The sequence below is a fragment of the Sarcophilus harrisii genome, chromosome 2 (assembly GCF_902635505.1).
Source record: "Sarcophilus harrisii chromosome 2, mSarHar1.11, whole genome shotgun sequence".
Taxonomy (NCBI): domain Eukaryota; kingdom Metazoa; phylum Chordata; class Mammalia; order Dasyuromorphia; family Dasyuridae; genus Sarcophilus; species Sarcophilus harrisii.
In genome coordinates, this window is record NC_045427.1 from 253,950,679 (window position 1) to 253,965,725 (window position 15,047).

Sequence of the window (15,047 nt, forward strand, 5' to 3'; positions counted from 1 at the left end):
CAATATTATATTTAAAGCCAGTATTGCTATAAAAGCAACAAAAACATCTGATAAAATAATACATCTATCTTTCCTTGGGTATAAAATCGTGTCCCACTTTTTTTTCATTTTTGGGGGATAAAAAGGTCTAATTATACTTATATAATAGGGTAGAAAGGTAAAAGTAGGAGATGCACATTTGAGAATCTCATATATGAATTAATCCCCCTGAAGAGAGAGAAATCGTATTTCTTCCAGGCAAAGCTGAAGGGTATAATAGCTTGGTGTCCCTAAGTAGCAATGGATTTGAATCTGGCCTTTGACACTCACTAGCTGTGTACCACTGAACAAATACCTAACATCTTTGTGCCTTTGTTTCTTCATCTGTAAAATGTTTATAATAAAAGCACCCACATCACAAAGTTCTTCTGAACATTACATGAATTTTCTTTGCAAACCTTAAATCATTGTAACTGTTAGTTTATATTATGATAGTAGTTATTTAAAAAATAGAAACATTGGAATGTAATGCTAGAACATAGAGGCCAGCTAATCTGACTTCCTCATTTAATAGTTGAGAAGGCAAAAGTGCAAAAGATGAAATACAGATAGTAATTACCAGAGGAAGGATTTGAACTAGATCCTCTGACTTTAGATCTTTAGACTGTTCTGTATCTTTCCCAAATTAACTTATTCTAAAGGCCAAGTATGAGCAGAAAATAGGGATTCATAATGAAACATCTTTGAAACTAATCCCATCAGTGGCCCTGGCAAGGTTTATGAATTATTAGGGTGTTAAAGTTAGCAAAGCTTTTCTCATTAGAAGGCTTAGATTGTCTCATTAATCTTGCCTTTGCTGAGAATATATTCAACCAACTGTCAAATATTTATTGACTTCTTGTCAAATATTTATTAACCAGTTGCACTAGATAGTAAAGAGGAGAGATGTAGAATCATATGACATAAGATTATGGAGTATATAAGAGTTATCTTGCATGTATAAAAGTACAGAGATTCTAACTGAAGTATAGCAGAATTCATCTTATTTGACTACTAATTTTGTTTTCACCTCTTGGTGTCTCTCATCAGTATCTTGATCCTTTGTCTTTTGGACTTAGTTTATTTTGGGATTAGAAATTGTTGTGGGTGAGAAAATGGACCACAGGACAAGGAGAGCTCTTCCTTTTACTATACTTACCTTTAAATCTGTGAAAAGCAATCTTTAAGTCTGAGAGGGAAGCTTACCTTTGTGCAAAGACCACTGCCTGTGCCTGGAACTGGCACATAGTTTTATGTGTGCCTGTTAGTTTGAATGCACGGTGCAGATCTGCTTTTTGTCCAAGCTGACGGTTATTATATCTTAATGGGCGAAACACTACGCTAATGATCCTTGTGTATATAAATTGTTGTAGTAGAGAGCAGGCACCAGAGGACCACATAAAAATGTTTGCCTCAATTTCCCTGCAAAAAAGGAACTCAGAAACCAGACTCGTCCAAGTAACAGATTTTTAAAGGTAAAGGAACCCAATAAAATTACCAGCTTCTCACAGCGTGTGTCTACTTCCTTTCGACATATTGTGAGGTGTAGGTGAAGTATTCTAACTGAACTGACAGTGTGAGGGGGACAGCTCAGGAGTGAGCAAGATAAAAGTAAAAACCACCAGTAATGATTGATCTTCGCTTTGTGGATTTGACACTTCACCTTTCAGACACCATCTGTAGGAGTGTTGGTATAATGAGATATGGAGAGGAGATCAAAACCTGGAGTACTGTATGAGGGCCTTAAGACTGCCTACACTATTATAATTTTTTTTTTTTTTTGGAGTTTTGGTATTTGTTCATTCTGCTGAAATAGCAAGATGAAAGGAATAAGTTCAAAATAGGGTGAAAATGAGATTTTGTCAGACCTCACAACATAAAGTCGTATCAAAGAATGATTTTTTTTTTTCCCGTGATGTGATGACTTCCTTGTTGGTTTTTGGAGTTAATATAACATACTTCAAGTTTTATAGGCTATGCTTTTGCACAACAAATATTTATTAAGTGCTTATTACCTGCTAGGCCTTGGGAGTAGGTGTAGGGTATATCAAGAAGTCTAAGAAATGGTCCCTGCCCTCAAGATGCTTAAACCATTATAGTATAGTGAAACAAAAATCCAAACTAACAAGCAGAAGACCTGTTTTTTAAATTTATCCTAATCTTTCAACTAAACCTAAAGTATTTGCTAGCTAATCAGCTTAAATTGTTTAAATCATTTCAATTTGTTTTGGTCTTGGTCCGTCCTCAAAGTGAGGGTGTAAATGGTAATAATACTTTTTCTTCCTAAGAACAAAAAAGGTTGTATATTAGATGACCACTTAATCTTTAGATCTGTGGACTAAAAAATAATAAGAATTAATGATCAGTGTCAAATGCACAAATAAGTGCAATTGGAATACCAATTGGAAAGAAATCACTATAATCATAGTAAAGAAAGTAAAGAAAGACTATAATGAGGTATTTTCTGTTGCCTGCCCATTTTCTCTCTACAATACATTTAAATTCTAGAATGCTGCATTTGTATCACTACTAGGAATCAAAGTGATTGAAGTTTTCTCTTGTTGACACCTCTTCTAAGAAGTAAAGGAGAAAAGTGAGAAATTAACAATCATTAACAAAGTTTCTTTTTGGCTCATGTATTTTTCCTCCTATCTAGAATTCTGAGGATAATCAGCTGACATTCATTTATTGAATCTCTAAATGAGAAAAAAAGGATGCTTATTGACAGTATAATTCTGTGTTCTCTGATTAAATTTACATGATAATTTTTTAATGTTGCTATTCAGATGCAATGTCAGGATTTTTCAAAGTTTTAGTTTAGATGTGAGAAAAATGCTGTGATCATTTTTAGTATTTCTTCTCCATAATTCATTGGTTGTTTTTGTAAGAAGGTAATGGGATTTGCATAAGGCTGAAAGGGTATCTGGCCATTTCATTTAAACAGTTGCCGGAGGTTTTAAAGCATGTTCCATCTGATAAATTAGTGAGTTCATATTATTGACACACATAAAATAACAGTCCTGCTGAGAGAGTAAATTCTTTCCTCCTTCCTTCAAGTGATGACTGCATTTTCATTTAGTGGTTTCAGATTGGTCTATGTGAAAATATATAGCTTTTTGGGTTTCTCTCAAACTTAGATACCTTGCTTTGTTACTAAAGTATTAACCTGTTCTTTCCCCATCCACATCCCTTCAGCCACAGATCCACTAGAGGTGTTACAGTGAGTGATGAATCAAGGACCTTAAAGGTCTTTGCTTAGTATCTAATGATGAGTTAGATCTTAGTACATCTTAGTTCTGTTATATTTGGTAAAATGATTCATATGGTCCCAAGTTGAAAAAGCAACCACATGAATTGAAGTAAACTTGAATTTTACCTTCATGGTCTTCACCATGTTTGTACTTTTTCCTCTGCCTTCTCCAGGAATCACATTGTCATACCAGTGGATAGATTAAAAATTGACAGGCAAAATTTTAAAGTATTCTAAATGTCACTGGTCCTTTTAATAAAATTAATTAGCCTGCCATGGAGAAAATTTACTAGCCTGCTGGTTAATTTCACAATGTAAAATCAAGGAACAGAGTGTGGGGGGTGGGGTGGAGAAGAAGGCTTATTACTTTTGAATAATTATTTAAAGATGTGAGTCTTGCCTATTTCAAATTTGGATAGCCAAATCCATGAGGACTTTTAAATCTCAGGGTTTGAGTCCCCACATAGAAAGGAAGAAATCGAACACAGCTGAAATGGACAGAGTATCAGGTAGCACTAAATGGCTTGTTTAGGTTACAGTGCAGCAATTCAGATTGTAATAAGATTGGGGGACAGAGAGGTTGACTGGGATTTGGGAGGTGGCCATAATCTTCATTTGCCATCAACACTATTTTTTTCTTCATTCTCTTTATAACCTAAACAAGATGTTGGGTTGGCAGTGGCAAGGTGCTTGAAATCACATGCCTGGATAAATTTAATTTGCAAAATTTTCTTTGTTTCTCCCCAGAAAGGGAAAGAATCCTTTAGTCAGGTCTGTGACACTAGGTACTAAATCTCTTCAATTACTGGCAAGGAAGAAAGATTAAAAAACATGCCTCAAACCTGCACCCTGGTTTAGTTCTAAAGCATAAACACTTCTCCTGCAGAGCCTAAATTAAACAGCAGTGGGACATGGAGTTTGTGGAATTAAATGAGGCAGGGCAAGGGCGCAGGCCAGTGATAGAAACCATTTTGGCTCCTTTCATTTTGGCCCCCTGGGGATAAGGGAAAGAGAACAGTAACATAGTGAAAGGCATAGCTTGTGTGAGAATGTGCGATATTATATTGCCTGGAAACTGGAATGAAATAAATGTTAGTTTGGGGGGGTGGGGGGAGGTCTAATGAAATACTTTATTCTCTCTGTCTCTCATTTTGTCTTTCTCTCTTCCTCAGCAATTTTCAATGTGGATGATTCCGTGGTAGATTTGGAAACATTGGAGGCCCTTTATGAAAATGTAAGTATCAAAGACCTGATGAATTGATATGTCTGTCCTTATTTATCTTTACTAAAAGCAAGAAGGCAAGTGGAGCATAGTGGGTAATGGAGCAAGCCTTGGAGTTAGATAGACATTGGGTTCAAACCCTGCCTCTAACAAAGTAGCTGTGTGACAATGACACTGAGGGCCCCAAGGCACCTTATTCTAATATGTTCTGTATTGCATGTTCTATGTAAGTTAAAAAAAAAAGTTGTTTCTCCCCCTATATCGTTCAGGTGATATAGAAATTGATGTCTCTTTAATTAAGATTTGGGTGACCCAAGTTACATACCCCAAGATCCTCATTTTAATAAAAGCCACCTCCCATTGTGTTAACCTGTCAGAATTGATTGGTAGCCCTCCAGAATACCTACCTTTCTTTTTTTTTTATTTTTTTTTATTAGATAGGATTTTTTTAATTATAGCTTTTTATTGACAGAACATATGCATGGGTAATTTTTCAACACTGATTCTTGCAAACACTTCTGTTCCATCTTTTCCCTTTCTTCCCTCTACCCCTCCCCTAGGTGGCAGGCAGTCTCATACATGGTAAACATGTTAAAAGTCTATCTTAAATACAATATATGTGTACATATTTATACATTTCTCTTGTTGCACAAGAAAAATTGGATTCTGAAGGTAAAAATAATCTGGGAAGAAAAACAAAAATGTAACCAGTCTACATTAATTTCCCAGTGTTCTTTCTGAGTGTAGTTGGTTCTGTTCATCACTGATTATTTGGAACTGAATTGGATCTTCTCATTACTGAAGATAACCACTTCCATCAGAATATTTCCTTATATAGTATTGTTGTTGAAGTGTATAATGATCTCCTGGTTCTGGTCATTTCACTTAGCATCAGTTCATGTAAGTCTCTCCAGGCCTCTCTGTATTCATCCTGCTGGTCATTTCTTATAGAACAATAATATTCCATAATATTCATATACCACAATTTACCCAGCCATTCTCCAATTGATGGACATCCATTCAATTTCCAGTTTCTAGCCACAAAGGGCTGCCACAAACATTTTTGCACATGTGGATCCCTTTCCCTTCTTAAATATCTCTTTGGGATATAAGCCTAGTAGTAACACTGCTGGACAGTTTGATAACTTTTTGAGCATAGTTCCAAATTCCTCCAGAATGGTTGGAACCGTTCACAACTCTACCAACAATGCATCAGTGTCCCAGTTTTCCCGCATCCCTTTCAACATTTGTCATTATCTTTTCCCGAATTCTTAGCCAATCTGACAGGTATGTAGTGGTTTCTCAGAGTTGTCTTAATTTGCATTTCTTTGATCAATAGTGATTTAGAATACCCTTTCATATGAGTAGAAATAGTTTCAGTTTCATCATCTGAAAATTGTCTATTCATATCCTTTGACCATTTATCAATTGAAGAATTGCTTGATTTCTTATAAATCAATTCTCTATATAAGTCTTATAAGTCTATATTAGTCTTATAAGTCAATTATAAGTCTTATAAGTCTTATAAGTCAATTCTCTATATATTTTGGAAATGAGACCTTTGTCAGAAACTTTAACTATTAAAAATGTTTTCCCAATTTATTGCTTCCCTTCTAATCTTGTCTGTATTAGTTTTGTTTGTAGAAAAGCTTTTTAACTTGATATAATCAAAATTTTCTATTTTGTGATCAATAATGATCTCTAGTTCTTCTTTGGTCACCAACAGAATACCTACTTTTCAAAGTAGAGCCTACCACTAAGATTGTCTTTGGTATAAGAGAGACAGCCACATGACCATTCTTTTATTAATACATGCTGACGACAGAATTTTTAAATTATCACACTCCACTAGAATCACTTTTGGGAGAGTAGCTGAAGTCTGAAGTCTGAAGTCACTTAAATCTCTGTTGTGGTACTCGGACTAGCAGACCACATCTACATTGCAAAGCTGAGGAATGAAGGGTGAGATTCAAGGTTGGAGTTACCTTTCATAGACACTCTAGTCTGATGGAAAAAGCAAGAAACTGTCAGGAGATTCAGTGTACCTGTAATACTTGCTCTTTCTCTAACCGTTTGTATTCTCTTGGATAAATCCCTTGATCTCCATGTGCATGAATATCATTGGGGACTAATAATACTATTTTGTTACTTAATCCCATGGGCTTAGAGTGGCATGCCTGGAGTCAGGAAGACCTGAATTCAAATCTAGCTTCAGATAGTTCCTAGCTGTGTGACCCTGGGCAAATCACTTAACCCTGTTTACCTCCGTTTCCTTATTTTTAAAATGAGCTGGAGATAAAAATGACAAACCACTCCAGCGTCTTTGCCAAGAAAATCTCAAGTGAGATCACTGGGAATTGAACAGAACTGATTCAGCAACAATACAATTTAATCCCAGAGGTGCTAATAAGGGCAAAATGAGAGGATGGATGTGAAAGTACTTTGGGAAATGAAAAGACTCATAAAGACTCATAGATTGAGATTATTTGGTATCCAAGTGGAAAATGACTTATTTTAGTCAGATGAGAAGGATTCCCAAGAAAATCAGAACAATCACAATCATGTTCTTGTGAGTAGATCCTTCAGCATTAGGGGGAATATAAAAGCAACTGAGACAGGTCAGCAAATGAGAGTCAGATGGATGCTGAGTCCTTAAAAAGTGACTTGAGAATCTGTCAATTATGTGGTGATTTTCTTGGGCTCAGAAAATTATCCCATTGATTTCTACAAATAATTATTGTATTTTAATATTCTAGGAGTTGGCTTACGGCCAGTTTCAAATCTCACCTCTGGAACTTACTAGCAATGGGATCCTATACAAATCATTTAATTTAGCTTCCTTGGGCAATTTCCTAAGACTTAGGTACTAAATCATAGCTGAGTTGTGATCTGTCTTGATGGGAATTCTCACCAATGCTAAAGAAATTACATGTATATATATATTCCAAATGTAACAATCCATAATTAAGTGTAAATTTTGCTAATGCTATCGTTGTTCAAAAGAAAGAGAATGATTATATGTAATTGTTTGCTTGGTTTTATTTTTTTTTAAACAAGCACTTGATAATAAACATAATGATTAGAAATATTCTTGACAAAAAGCTGGTGAAACGCTAAAGATTTTCAGGAAATATATAACTTCTGGGTCATAAAGGAAAGAAACATTTTTAAGACTGAAAACATAACAATTTACATTTATATACATCTTAAAGTTTACAAATTCTATGAAACATTAATAGTACTTTATTACTACCCACTTTGTATAGATGAGTGAGTTAATGTTCAGAGAGATCGGGGCTTTCCCAAGCCATACAGTAAATAAATGCTTAGAATCAGGACTTCAACTGATACATCCGCACTCCTGATCTGTCATTCTTTTCCATTTTGCCATGCTTTGAAGTATTGTGTACCAAAAGAGAATCTTTAAAGAAAACAGGAACCATATACCTATAATGTGTTCTGCATGATAGTATGTATTTTAAGGGAAAAAACTGATGTGTACCTCAGAGCCATTTCTAAAATGGGGGTATAAGTATTTGGGATCCCTGTCTAAACAACTAAGTGCCATTGGCTGGTTAGCTTCTGAACTTTTTCCTCTTTGATACTTTGACTTAAAATCAGCTGCTTTCATTTCTTTCAATTCAGGGAAGGAAATCTACAAATAAAGGTGGTCTTCTGCACCAAATTGAATAACCATATAGATTCCAATCATTTGTATAGGTCAGACCAAATCCTGAGATTCTATGATTCTACAAGATAGCCTCTCATGTCTTCCATTTTGTTATTTCCTCACAGAGAGCCCAGAAGGATGAGCTGATAAAAATAAGGAAACATTATGAAACCTCCAAAGAAGAGGAACTTAAACTACTGGACAAACCTGAGCAGTAAGGAAGTGTGAATGTTTTTCCCCCTGCACGGGAATGGGAAATTATTAAGGTTGGGGCTAAAGTGAAATTGTTGCCCTTCTTCATACTGCTACAACCTACCTCTCCATCCCCCCCTTCCGGTCCCTCAGTTTTAAAAAATAAAACCAAATTCCTATAATCTGTTAGATCACAATGTAGTCATTCCAGTTATTGCACAGTACAGGCACAGAAATAATCTCAGATGCCAGGAAATTCAGCATCAAAATTTAAGCTGCTGCATACTATTTCACTCCCCTCCCTTTCCCTTTCCCCCCTTAATTTTAGTAACTCACTAATTCCTCGTAGACTAAACATTCCAGCTAAGAGTAACAAGGAAGATAACATAGCTCTGACTACTTGCCTTCTCTAGGATAGAAGCACCATCAAAATTCCAAAATTAATTATGGTTATTGTTTTCCTAAATGTTTCTTCCAATAAATAAATCCAGATCACATTTTTCTCCCAGATTCTTCTAGCTGACTCTCTTGTTGTATTTGTTTTTTCTCCCTTACACAAACCTTTCAAACTTTTCTCTGTATTTTCCTGTTTATAGTTATATATTTTTCTTCTTCTGCAACTGTGGTTCAGCATCAATCAGTCTGCCTTCCACCTCTCATTCGTGCAGGTAGTAAATGTAGGAAGATTAGAGATGTGGAGGTGACTCAAAGTAGATCCTTCAAGTTACTATTGATTTGGATGGATTCCCCCAAGAACCAGTGAGACAGTAGAGAAAATTATGCAGCTCTGGTCTCTTGATCATAGTTAGCATCAGGAAGAATCCCAGGGTAACAGATGGAACAGAAGTATCCATTGCACTCTCAATTGAAGCCTTCCAATATATGATACTGAACTTGGAGATACTTCCTTCCAATATCCCTTACATACTCTGATGAAGATCTGTAAGGTAACTGGATCTATCCTAGATACCTCTGAGTGATGGTGAGATTTACAGACTTGAACTAAAACCCTGAGATGCCTTTGTATGTGTAGGTGCTCCTGAAGGCTTTGGTCTGGGAATCTGGATGGTAATAGTCCTCAGAAAACTGAGGGGTAGATGAAGTCATTTCCAACTCTTTCTCTTGTCCTTCTATTGTCTCCTTTCTTTTCCTGTTTGAAGATTTTCTGGGTCTTCAGTATTAGAGCTTTGTACTATGGTGCCATATCTTTCTTTGTGTAATGGGTTGAAACTGAGTTGATGCCCTGAGGTCCTAGCACTTAAGGGTAATTACCAATTGGACAATACTCTATTAGCATATGCTTGGAGAAAGAACGGCCCTGCCCACTACTCTGTGCAGATTTCCATCTGTTGGCATAGAGAGAGATTGAGGCAGGATTTAGAGGGTGGAGTAGGATGTTCAAGGTGGCTCTGAGTAGAAGAAAGAGGACATTGCTGTGTCAGCTAGCTCTCCTCTTCCTTTGATAAAGAATAAAAATCAAGGACTTTTACTGATCCTGACTCCAGCTGATTTTAAAGTATCCAGGGTGCTAACACGGTCATCCACACTTAGTCTGCCCTCATTCATAGTGCCCTATGGTCTAGACATGCCTTCCTCATTGTCTTCCTAAGCTCCCAATTCATCCATCCTTTCCTATTATGTGTTGAATTTCTTCTCAGACCAAGCTCTTTTTAGCTAAGTCTCACAAAAATATTAATGACTGACTCAAAAATAGCTAATTTTAATTTTAAGCCATGAAAATTTTGAGATATCAGGGGAGAAATGTTTAGGTAGGGTGAGCTTTTCTGTGCTTCTCAAATCACATCATATGGGCAATTGCCTACTGAGACATTTGGAAATGATCTTGCTGCCCATAGTCAGGAATGCTTGGGGGGGAGGGGACCCTGAGTCAAAAAGACTTGATTTCAAATGTGCCCTTAGTTAAGTACTATTTTTATAATCCTAGGCAAGTAATTTAACCTTAGCATGCCTCGGTTACCTCATTTGTAAGATAATAATAGCATCTAATCCTTGGATTATTGTGAGACTCAAATAAGAGAATATTTGTAAAATACTTTTCAAACTTCATAGTTCACAGCTGTGAGGAAGTATCTTTGCCCTGGGTTTTTAGCTATGATTTATATTTTAAGGAATGAGCAAATAGCAAATAGGTAACTAGAGGAAAGATGCTTTTGGTTATCTTTTCTCTGGCTCTACGCTTCCATTTCTAATATTTCTACCATCAGAAGCCTTTCATTTTCTTTTTCAACCCTGTTGAATTATCCCAGATGCCAGGATGTGGGATCATAGAATATGGGGATAATAATAACTCTTAGCCTAACAACGATTGCCCCTACAGCTGTCATGTTGAAGTCTTGGAAGGTTAGGTTCTAGTCTAATGAGTAATGAATATGATTCCTCAGAATGTCGATGACCATCACTGACAACAAACTAGGCACTTCTGTGGTTCCTGGCGGGGTGGGTGTGCATTGGAGGAGAGGAGAAGGAGAGACTGTTCAGACTAAGCAGATTTCACCTTCCCTCCCGACCTCCTGCACAGCCTTGCGTGTGTTTGAGGTTTGCCAGAGTTTGACTCTCTGGCAACCTATTAGCTCTTCAACTCTCAGTGAGTTGACTATAAGTATGTTTTACATACTGGAAAATATGAATCATTTACTGAGTCCCAACATTGCAATTTCCTTCAAGTCCTGCGGTGCCAGTCTTGTAAATCATAGCAAGGGGCCGTTGGCCTCCTCACTCACCTCATCAGTCTTATTCCATCCCAGTCCTAGAACTGGAAAAACATTTGTAGTGTAGCAGTTGTCTAGTTGGGGCAAGACTGAAAGTCACTTGAATGATAGAATAGACAAGAGATTGGGCGATCTTTCTGCCTGACACCGATTAGAAATAGCCCTGGGGATACATATCCATCACCCTCTTCACCAGTCAGGGACTTCAGGAATGAGAAACCAATAACTAGCCCTTCAACAACAAGTTGATAGCCACCAAGGACTCCTGGCATTTTGGGAACTATTGCCATGTAATATAATATAGATCAAGTAACTTACATTTTTTTTTGGGGGGGGGACTTTAGAGTGAAACATTTTTTTTTTTAAATAGGGAAAGAAATGAGAGAGAAATTAACTACTTACATTGATCTAGCACATTTTAGGTCATAAAGTACATATACCATTTGTCCCTTTATATGTGATTTACACTTTGGAAATTTGTTCCTCCATTGGAGTTTAATGAAAAAAAAAAAGTAAATTTGTTAAGAGGACCTGTATTTGAATCTAGGAGCAGGTTTGAGAATGTTAAGAACTTAGATGTACTTGTTCTAAGCTAATAAATATACTTTATAGTAAACTCAAGCTAGAGAAATTTCAGTGTTGAGTATAAATATTCATCATGTAAAAAGAGGAAACCCTGTATCTTCTCATCTATAAATAAAAGGGGTTGGAATAGATTGTCTCTGGAATCCCTAATAATTTTTAGGAATTTGTGAAATAACTGGTCCAAAGATGCAGGGTAGATGACACAAAGTATAATTTATCATAAAATATTCATTGATTGCCTGCATTATGGAAGCCAATTTGTTTGGTACATACACAGAAAAATAATAGGTAGCTTCAAGGAATTTACAACTTGGTTGAAAAGAAAAAACTTCAGCACATTTTGCCCCTTTCCAGTAAAAGGGAAGGAAACCATAGCATCCTAGCACTTTACAAACTCTAATTTGGCTTAGTATGACAGGAACTTGTGCAGGTTGCTTTGAGACACTTTTCTTAGAGATAGCTTCAATTCTTGCCTGACTGTGCCATTCACCTTATAAACTGCAAAGCCTCAGTTAAACCTTGGACTTGTGTTTCTGATTATGATTTCAGAGGTGTCTCATACTGTTTATGTGACCAGAAAAATATAGTGAAATTTTCATCTTCTAATACAATATAGCTCTGTATTGTCAAACTTGCAAAATTCCAATGGGTATAAAGACTAAAATCTTCAACTAATATCACTGAATATAGAGGGGTTGTAGTTATGAATCAAGACAAAACAGGTAGGGATGGGAGAAGGTATCTTAAGGAGATAGTCTCCAGTTGATTTTATAGTAGCATATTTTTCATAGTCCTCATCAAAATTCATCTGAAAGTGTCTAAACCTCTTCCTTCCACATATAACCTCTCCAGTTAGCAAGCCCTAGTGCCTTCTTTGTATAGAGACCCAGAAAAAAATTCTTGGAAAAATTTGGAAGTTTTCCACACACACCCCACTCTCTAGTTGGGTTAAAAAGTAAATTTCTTTGTAATTATTCTGGTGAAATCAAGAGCATTTTGCATTTATTCCAAGTTCCCTGGTGGAAAAAAATTACCAAAAACCTTAGGACAGAAAAAAACAATTTTAGGGCAGAAAACACAATTTTACATCATGGGGCTATTTAGTAGTCTAATGAATCCTTTTAAATTCTTCTCAAAAATAATGTTTTTAAATGTATAAAATAAAAGAATTACAAGTAAAAATAATTATATTCAAGTTATTATCAAAATGATGAAAAATAATAATAGCTAACATTTACGTAGTTTTTTTACCCAGTGATTTAGGATTAAACACCCTCCAAAAATTAATTCATTTGATCCTTACAAGAACCCCATGATATAAGTGCTATTATTATTATCCTTGATTTACAGATGAAGAAATTGAGGTACAGAGAGATTAACGAACTTGCTCAAGGTCACACAGTAAGCAAATGTCTGTGACAGGATTTAAACTCGGGTCTTTTTTACTTCAAGCCCATATAGTTTATCTACTGTAGCACCTACCTGCCTAAACAAGTTCATAGTTTAAGAATGCCTGCTATAAAGGACTTGGAACTGTTATTGAAAAAGGGATGAAATTACTTCATGAGACAGTCATTCTGTTAGGTAATGAAGAGAAAAGTAATTTTGTGGGTCTTTTTCTGCACTTAAATTTGCATCTGAAGAGAGAAATTTCCAGATAATCCTTAGAGCATAGTGACAGGGATCCTCCTCTGTGTACCAACATAGCCTCTGATTATCTCTTCTGCAAAGAAATAAATGAGAGCATTGCTGGGTCAAGTATTGTTAATAAGTCTTTGTGTTTGATTGATATTTGTGAGAGGAATGCTCCAGAAAATCATTATGTTTTTCTGAAGGAATATGGTATGGAAAGCATTAAAAGACATTTGCTTTATAGGGAGCTGAATCCTAACCGTCATTGCATCTTTGAAAGGCTTTATATGAGGTCCAAATTAGAGACACAATTTCCAAGTGGGAGATGGATCCCTGAAGGCATAGGAGGAAGGCAAGAGCCTTTCACTTTTGAGGCCTCAATTTATTCAATTATAAAAAAATGACTTGTCACAGATTTTCAAAGTCCTTTCCAGCTTTAAATTCAGTGATCTTATGAAGGAAGCCTTATTGTTGATCCTTTTTCTTTTCCCACCACAATTTTCCTCATCATTTACTCACTAATCAGAGGTTACAAGGATTTTAAAGAAAGATACCTTTCCTCTTATAGATTCCTTTTGCTGAAGCAATTATTGACTCAAATGTCCTCAATGTCTCAAATGAAAGATTTTGACATGAAATATGGAAACGCAATTGATTATTAGAAGTTTATTAAAGTGTAGATATCTCCAGAAGTAGAGGAATCATAAAATGTAAGCCAAATAAACTTCTTCACATACAGAAGTAAAAAGCCTTCCAATTTTATCCCTGAGTAGAAGTGTTCTTTGTGTCAGACTGTAGAAATCTCAAGGAAATAGTACTATGGGTCCACCAAGACTTTCAGAAATACCAGTTAATCATTATCTCAATTCCCTAATAAATTAAATTAATAGCTGAGTGCATGTATTCCCCCCTTTGCTGAGATCATGTCCAGCTGTTTCCATTCATATTAATTTATACCTTTTACTTTGATTGTTGGATTGGAGAAGTTGTCAGCTGTTCTAGCCTAAGTCTGCAAAGAATGTAGTACTTGAACCAAGACAATGAATTACTGTGTAGATCAATCCCCACATTATCTGTTTGTTGGGATCCAATATTAGTGTTTTCTTTACAGTCAACACATGTAGGATGAAATGAAGGGCTGAGTTGTTATCAAGTGACTCAATCAATATAGACTAATTTATAGAAGCTCACATATTGTTAAATGGGACTAGCATTTATTTGATGCTAGTCTTTCAAAGTACTTTATGTTATCTCATTTGATCCTTATAACCACCTTATGAAATAGGCACAATTATTATCCTCATTTTAAAGACAAGGAAACTGAGGTTAACACAGGCTAAATGACTTGCTCAGGGTTACAAAGTTAATTAATATCAAAAGCAAGATTTAAACACAAATCTTCCTAATTCCAAATCCAACATTCTTCTCAACCTGCCACCTGGTATCTGCCTTATCATAGATTTAAAGTTGGAAATAATATTAGAGACCATCAAATTGAACCTCCCTAATTTTACAGATGGGGAAATGAAAAACAAGAGAAGTCAAAATTGCTTGACTGAGATCACATAAGTAGCAGAGCCAGATTTTGAACCCAAGTCTTCTTTTTCCAAATCTAGCTCTCTTTCTATTACTCCAGTTCACATCCTAACTTTATAAATGGGAATACAAGAACTAGAGAAGTGACATTTGCTTAAAGTCACATGGTAATAGAGCTGGGTCAACAATCTAGGCCTTCCAAGTCAATGCTCT

The 15,047-nt window shown here is 35.9% G+C and overlaps 1 protein-coding gene across 2 annotated transcripts in view; it reads left to right on the forward strand.

Annotated features, from left to right (window-relative positions):
* The window catches only part of FMN1 (formin 1), a 477,206-nt gene that overhangs the window by 329,887 nt on the left and 132,272 nt on the right, over positions 1–15,047 (forward strand). For both annotated transcript variants that reach the window (XM_031952031.1, XM_031952033.1), the window contains 2 exons: positions 4,441–4,502; positions 8,286–8,374. In XM_031952031.1, the coding sequence (XP_031807891.1) occupies positions 4,441–4,502; positions 8,286–8,374 (151 nt within the window). The remainder of the gene's footprint in view (positions 1–4,440; positions 4,503–8,285; positions 8,375–15,047) is intronic.